This window comes from Falco cherrug, chromosome Z, assembly GCF_023634085.1.
Source record: "Falco cherrug isolate bFalChe1 chromosome Z, bFalChe1.pri, whole genome shotgun sequence".
Classification (NCBI taxonomy): domain Eukaryota; kingdom Metazoa; phylum Chordata; class Aves; order Falconiformes; family Falconidae; genus Falco; species Falco cherrug.
This window is the reverse complement of record NC_073720.1, coordinates 20,342,173-20,350,181: the sequence shown is the minus strand read 5'-3', so window position 1 is coordinate 20,350,181 and position 8,009 is coordinate 20,342,173. Positions and strand designations below refer to the sequence as shown.

The 8,009-nt window shown below is 35.3% G+C and overlaps 1 protein-coding gene across 2 annotated transcripts in view; it reads right to left on the bottom strand.

The window, feature by feature from the left end:
- Nucleotides 1-3: 3 nt before the first annotated feature.
- The window catches only part of MAP3K1 (mitogen-activated protein kinase kinase kinase 1), a 61,429-nt gene continuing 53,423 nt past the window's right edge, over nucleotides 4-8,009 (bottom strand). For both annotated transcript variants that reach the window (XM_055698791.1, XM_055698790.1), the window contains exons 16-20: nucleotides 7,315-7,477; nucleotides 5,682-5,813; nucleotides 4,574-4,716; nucleotides 3,987-4,118; nucleotides 4-2,715 (exon numbers count right to left, since the gene is read on the bottom strand). In XM_055698791.1, coding sequence (XP_055554766.1) covers nucleotides 2,566-2,715; nucleotides 3,987-4,118; nucleotides 4,574-4,716; nucleotides 5,682-5,813; nucleotides 7,315-7,477 — 720 coding nt within the window. In that variant the 3' untranslated portion in view covers nucleotides 4-2,565. The remainder of the gene's footprint in view (nucleotides 2,716-3,986; nucleotides 4,119-4,573; nucleotides 4,717-5,681; nucleotides 5,814-7,314; nucleotides 7,478-8,009) is intronic.

Below are 8,009 nucleotides of genomic sequence, written 5' to 3'. Positions count from 1 at the left end.
CTATTTGTTCAAAAACTTTTATTTACTATAAAGACAAACCACCAAAATACGTACAAATTATACTATATAAAATTGGTTCAATGGGGTAAAAACTTTTAATTAAAATATCTTGATATATTTAAAATAACAAAGGATACAATGAAGCCAAATTTCTTAACCCAGAGATTTCTGTAAAATTTGCTTGCACAGTAAGGTGCTAATAGAAGTTAGCCCTTAAGCCCTGGAAGTCTTAGGAATCAGTCACATAGCAAATATAATTTCATTGTGAAAGTGAACTTTGGTAGAAGAAACTCTATAGGACACCTGAGGTAGTAGAAACTGGAATAAACAGCAGTAGACATTATTTACAACTTAAGTACCAAATAACATTAAGAACACAAAAAAAATAATTACACAATACAATTTTCAGTCCAGCTTTGATCCAAAGAAAATAAGAATATTACATCACATCTGCATTTTAAAAACACCACAATTACCAGCAAGCCAAGGGAAACACAAACAAACTCAAACAAATGCATTTGGACACCTAGAGGCAGTTTGAGTTTGAAATGTGGTAGGCATGGTGATCTACAAAGTAATACTGATTAGCTGAGGTTCATCAGTTTATACAGTTTACATTTCTGCCAGAAACAGTATTAATCTGACAACTGATCTTCCAGTACATGAATTGGCAAGAGTGCATCCTTTAAAGCTTGCACATAAGAAAGACTTGGAAACAATCTTATTAGAATGAGAAATTCTAAAGTGGTCAAAAAAAAAAAAAGAGTCAAGTACAAAATACAAAACAGAGCTACCAAACTTCACATTTCGGTATTATCTTTTTAACTCTTCAAAGTCTGCCAATCTTCCAAAACAAAGGAATGTAAAATTTCCAAAAGAAACATTCACAACTAATGACACTGCTTTTTTTATTAGTATGAGCACTATCATTCCTGTAAACTTATCTTTAAGATGTTTTAATTCCAATTTGTATTGTATATTTTTAAGGTACTATAGCTTATTTAGTTTGTCCTGAGTCTTTGAAAATAACCAATTCTATTTCAGTCCAACAATCCAACTGGCTTCTGAAGAGTTAAAACACAAACAGTATTTATTTTCCAAAAAGATTAAACACAATCAATATTCGATTTAAAAAGATCCCCCTTTTAAAAAAGCAAAAGAAAAGCTGCCATTTTCCTTCAGGATTACATGCATCAGAATCTAAAAACCTGCCTTTAAAATAATTTTAAAAACATGTTTTTTTAAAAAAACACACACACCTGCTAAAAAACCACAAGTTTTGCACTACAGGTGAAGCTTTACTTCACATTTTACTTTATCTTGCTTTTCAAGTCCAAGTTTGTTTCTTGTTAAAATAAATACCTTTCTTATGGTAATATTTTTAACATTTTCAAATAATATTATCACTAAATGGCTACAGTAAATCGATGATGTATGGCAGAAGGAAAACAGCAGGTAAAACTTAGTTATCAGTAGAGAACATGACCTCAGTTTTGTTACACAAAGGATGAGATTTTCTCACAGTTGGCACGTGCTCCCACTAAGTACAGGTCAGTCTCCCCAAAAATTTAATGGGAGCTTGGTTTCGAGCCTTTGACATGAAACCTCTCTACATGATTTGCCAGAAGAAAATGCTATATGAAAAGAAGGCTCAACAATTTAGGATGATTCAGACTAGGTTGTTTTATGCAGAACAATCTTGTTTTTCCTGGTTTATCTTTTAAATAACCTATACTATCAGAGCCTTCAACACTGCCTTGTTGAAGGCAGCATTTTATTTTTTCCAGATTTCCAGCAAATCTGTTTTAAAAAAAATCTTGTGTCAGCAAGATATTTCATGACACAGCTTGCATCTTTTTCTAAAGACTATTTTAAAAGATCCCCTTTCCCTCAAAGTTAAAAAAAAACAACAAACAAACACTAACAAAACAATGAAAGCAAACTTTTAATTTCAAAAGAAATTACATGGCCAGCAGTAAACGCACAGTGAACCATAACTGCCTGCTCTTACTTTAAGGAAGGCAAAAAGTCTTTTTTATGAAGTATTCATTAATGTTTGGATTTGTTACTCAGAGAACTTTGTGTGCTTAAAAGGAACAGATACAGAACTTCCTTTTACTAGTCCTGAAAACTGATTTATTGCAGAACTCTGCTTACATCTACATGACGTGAACTGGAACTGATTGCTATATCAAAAAAGATCTTGAGCCCCTCAGCTCCTAATATTGCTGAAAAAGTGCTCCAAATAAAATAAAAATCATTTATCTGCTAAATAATCATGCAGATTTAAGGACAAATGCTTTTGTGTTCACATAGAGCCAGATGTTTGAAAAGGCACAGTTTACAAATCTCTGCACAAGTTCTGAAACATTGCATACTAAGCTTAGGTAAAGATCTCGATTTGTCAATCACATACTTAGGTAGGGTCCTCCACTTGCCTTAAGTCCTTGATGTATCTGTCATTAAGGCCAGCAGAATATAATTGCTGTGCTTAACTGCACTGCAGGACAGTTATTGTATATTCAGTAGCATCTTCTTCAGTATATTAGCCTTACACATAAGTAGCTACCATGTAGTACGGAAGACTGGGTGTTTCAGCAGTTCCCTTGATGGGGGTCTGTCCTGAGGTTGAAGTTCCAAACACCGAAGAGTCACGTCTTTCAAGCCAGGAGACAGATGCGTTGGGATTGATGGAGCAGTAGTTGCACTAGCAATCTGAACAAAGGGAAAAAAAATTTTAGAGGCCAGTAAATTTTTAAGCCCCCTTTCCTACTCCAAAAGCCTTCCACAAGCTGATCATTTTTGGCTAACAAGTTATGAGTTTTTGCTCCACTTAGCATATTTCCTACCGCAGTTTCAAGATTACATTACTGCTTCCATTTTATAAAATGGATCTTAACTTGCCCTTATGCCTACTGCCTTTCACAGTCTGCCTCTCTCACTTTTTCTCTAAATTTTCTTCTCACAGCAAGATTCTGCAGCAACCATCTGCTGAGCAGGCCATAAGAAAAGCTCTCATGCTATACGTATGGATATTCTTTACTCTACTAGTTGCTACCACTGTCAACTGGCCTAAGCCAACATGGAGATTTATTAAGCTGAGCAATGTTACATTATGATACATTAAGCTGGGTATGTTCTCTTGCACTGCCTTTACCACATTTCTGCTACCACCCCAGGATGCAGATCACTCGCAACCAAATTAATTTTGGTTAATTAAGTTAAGCAAGGCGATTGAGAGGCACCACCAGATTCACACAGACACAAGACAATTACAAACTCCTATCACAGTGATATGTACTTAATTAGAATACATCTCAATACTGCTGTGCTAGTTCTGTTTTGTGGGAACTCTTTCTTCACCCATGCTAGTGAAAATGCTAATAATCCCCTTCTCCACTTGCAGCAGTATTTTCTACAGTCATACCTTATTCAAATCAGTCAGGAGATGAACTGTAGAAACATGAATGCCAACATGGATGACTAGAAAAGGGAGCAGCAACATTCATACAGAGCGTGGCATAATAGTAAAAATCTTTCAGCAAAGTCTGAACGTGGAACATCAGGTTTTTACCGAAGGACATTCCCCACTATGAAGTATGAATACATACATACATGTTTTATGGTGGAAAAACTTCTTTTGCTCCTGTATTTTACAGGATTGTAAGAAAGAGTTCAAATCCTCGTGTGCTGTCTAGAGTCAAGGTCAACTCATCCCCAGATATTTTTTTAGCCTGTTACACTACGGTTTTATATCTTACAACAGGGCTTTTCCTGCATATTATTGTGTTGGAAGCCTTTTTTTTTTTTTTGAACAAGCAAGTATAATTATGTTGGTATCAGTATTGATTTTGTACTAACAGCTCCAGTATTAAGAAGAGCTACTGGAACAACCCCTACTAGTATACTTTTCTAAAATTCACATTACTGTATATGAAATTAGGCAGCACCTCTTGCGGCATAATGGCAGCAACAAAATACCTCACCTTAAATATCAGAGCAAGATGATTGGAGTGTTTCTCTGCATTCCAGGGAGGTTTAGCACAAGCCATTTCTATAACAACACAGCCAACGCTCCACACATCACAGCTCCTACCATACTGCTGACCTCTCAGAACCTGGACAGACAAACAGACCAAAGCTTAGATTATCTGCTTCAGCGTCTCTTAACTGTAAATACTTTAGATGCAAAAAAATATTATTAACCAAGTGCATTCTGATTAACGTTTCAGGTTGAGAATGTGATCAGTGATGTAAATGGCACAAGATTTACACAGCTGTAGAGAGCTAGTAAATAAAATGCCTGATAAGGGACAAAGCCAAGTTAGCTTCTGACCAAATGGTCATTTGGGTTCTCATAACAATATTCATGATAGGTACATCTTGTAACAAACTACTTAAAACAACTTCAACAGAGAGAAATAAGTGTCATCATGTCGGAATCATTCCTATTCTTTATAAAAAGCACATTTAAACCATGTTTGAAGCATTTACAGCAATTTTCTGTTATTTAGAATTAGCTTAAAGAGTGCAAACAAACTTTTGGAAGTAACTTCCCAAACTGGTTTCTTACCTCTGGTGCCATAAATGCAATAGTTCCCAACAACTGTCCCTGAAACTCCCCAGCACCAGTTCCTTTTGATGCCAACCTGGCTGCAGCTCCAAAATCAGCAATTCTTAATCTATGACCTGTGCTGTCAATTAGCAAATTGGCACCTGTCAACAGCACAATAAAAATACTGCTAGTTGGCTTTCTATTAAAGGCAAAAGGGTGAACATTTCAGAACTATAAATAGGCTGACATTCCCCACCCCCAATATCATGGAAATAAAATCAAGGACACTGTCTACTAATGTCACTTTTCTGTTATGCCTGAATGATACTGCACACAGCTTGGGGCTGTCAGAGATTTAGAGAAGCAATCAAACTTTCAAAGTAGGGCAAACACAGGATTCTGGAACAATGCCTGGATATGGAATAATGAAAGGAAACAGTGACCTAAAACCCTGGAGGTTTTCATTGCCTGCAGCTCCCTATGAAATTTAAACTTACTTCAGCCTTAAGCAACTTTGAATTGTCTTGGAGAGAATTACAGAACAATCGAAGTTTTCCTATTTTAAGATGACTATTAAAGACAAATATTTGTCATTACTATGCTGCTACTTGTATGGATATCTCTCCAGTTCATGGACAGCTATAGTGACATTAAAGGGAAAAGTTCATTAAGACAGGTATTCCCCAATAAAGTCCACATATTCCCCAAACACAGTACAACTATATTTATGTTCAATTAGGATGAAGGAAGAAAACTCATCACAGCATTCCTATATATTAGAAACCTGACCTCTATCTTGGCTTGTTCACAGATTTTAGCATCAATTCAGTGTAAACATCTACATTAAATTAACTAGCAATCTTTAAAACTATATGGCAACTTCATATTTTGAATAAATTGACATAAACAATTTTTCTAAACTATTGGCATGGGTAGCAAATATCCCCAAGCATGCTATGAACGTTCTGATTAATTTTAGCAACTAAAGGTTCTTAAGAATGATCAGACAAGCCCAACAGAAATATCACTCTTGAGATGGTGTCTGAAAGAAGCAATAGGTCTCAAGCCAAAATAGATGCTGCTTTCTGAATATTCTTTCTTAAAAGATATTCTAAGTAATTCTCACCTTTAACATCTCTATGGATTATCTGATTCTCATGGAGGTAAGAAAGGCCACGTAACAGTTGTTCTATGTAATTAATAATAACAGATTCTTTGAAGGCTCCATATTTACTTAACAAATGAGCAACTGAACCCCCTAGAAGATAAAAAAATACATTGTATTAACACTTATATTTTGTACTAGTAGAATGCAACACTGCCCACTAAAATTGGAACTTGGTATTGGTGTTCCTAATTTGTAAGTACATTTCTCCCCTGCCAAAAAAAAAAACAAACCAAAAGTTTCACAGGCAAAAGGTAATATACTTGGTTACTTCATTACTTTCTACCTGGAACTGTATACATTAAAGACTTAAGCCTTCATGCTTCCTAATGGTTTCATACTTCCTTAAAAGAATGTACAAATCCTTTTGTGTACAAAGAAAGTACTCTTGCTAGTAAAAACTTACACATTTATTCACATTTTGCATTTACATTTATGCTGCAGAACACTAGCTTTCTTTGGGGCAATAGACAGTTGCAGTCTCCAGTAAGTGTTCCCTTTAAGGATCTTAATTTACTTTTGTTACCACCCAAGTACCAATATATACAAGCAATGAGCAAACAAGGAAAAGCAGTATCTTCCTCTGTTTTCCAAAATTGGTATATAGAGCCTCAAGATTTTGGATTTCCATTGTGTCTGTCAAACTATACTAATCTAACTTTGGCTTGAATGAGGTAAAGACAAATCCTGACATTTACTTATTTGAATAATATTATCTTGGAAAAAATGTTCTTTAAAAAGTTAAGTACTCTTAGTTTCGAGAAAATATTTTCTGCACTACTTCTTGTAGTAACACATACTTGGGCTTTGCTTGTTAGCACTCTGGTATTGCTAAGTGGTTTCTGCCAAAGAACTTAAGTCAAGGTACAAAGCTGTCTTTTCTGAAGACTAAGGATGTATCCAAATCTAGTCTTGGTAAGTGGACAACAACAATATATAATCCCATTCATAAAAATCAATAAAGCTCCTTCTTAACAAAAAGATACATATTTTCTTGTCCCTGCTCTATACAATAATGAGAAATTTCACTAAATTAGCACTTAAAATACATTTGAAATTTGAACAAGTTTTTCCCAAAGCATCCTGCTTACTACCTATTATTAGAAATTTACTTTAAGGTCTAAAATGCCTTTGCATGTCACCTCACACAATTTTTATGAAAATGCGTGAGACAAAAACAAATGACAGGTATTCCAAATTTTCTAGGAAAGTTACTAAATATAACTTAGCTGCAGGTACACTGAAAATGTAACTGTTTGATGTACTTCCAGGTGAAGTGCCTGTCTCTCAAAATTTCTAACCCCTCCTTTAGATTCAGAAATTGAGAAAAAAACCCGAATTTTTGTTCGGGGCTTCCAATTGCTTTAACTTTATGACAGATTAGGTATGGAACATTCCACATCAAAAAAAGTATGCACCAGTAAGAATTTTGCTACAACCACTTAAACTGTTCTGTAAGTAGACGTTTATACTGGATACCAACAGCAATGAAAACATGAATTTGCAAACTGAAGCGATGCAAGATGCAGTATGAAAGTACTTAGTTCAAGACTCAACTGATATTTCAATTTTCTTTGGCATAGTAGTTGTTTACCTGCCATCCATTCAATAAAGAGGTTATAGTTGCTCTTCTCACATGTAGCACCCAGCATTCGAATAATGTTAGGATGGTTCAGATGACTCATCATCCTTATTTCTTCTCTCAGCGCTTCAACTACCTCTTCTTGCTCAGATGATGTGTTCCTGACATATGTTACCTGTTTTGAAATATTGTATTTAGAATTACCTGACATAATAATCAGTCCTGTACCACCTGCTTCAGTAGTGTAACAAGAATGCATGGTTTTCCACCCTTGCTGGAAATAGCAAGTATTCTTTTATCTCAAGCCCCTTTGGTTGAGAATGTATCTCTATGTGAGTTAATCATAGAAAGTTAAGAGTGACCTTCAGGGGAAATACCAATAAAAAAATCTCTTCAAGCATGGAGTGAGGAAACTTCCTTCTTGACTCTCCTCTGCTTAAAGCAGGAATTTTTTTTTTCCAGATGTTGAAGAAAAGGAGGAAAGATAAGGCCTCAAACAGGATTCTGACAGCATTGTTATTGATAAGGCTTTTACCAGTTTAACCATACCACCTGTTTTATAACTAAACCACTTATCCCAGAAATTCAGTTGCAGGAGCATGGGGAAGGAGCAGATCAGAAGTAATTTAATGGAACTGGAGCCAATTCCAGCTCTGATCCATACTAAGTCTGAAATAACGGTATGCTGCAGAGAATTTTACTTGGGC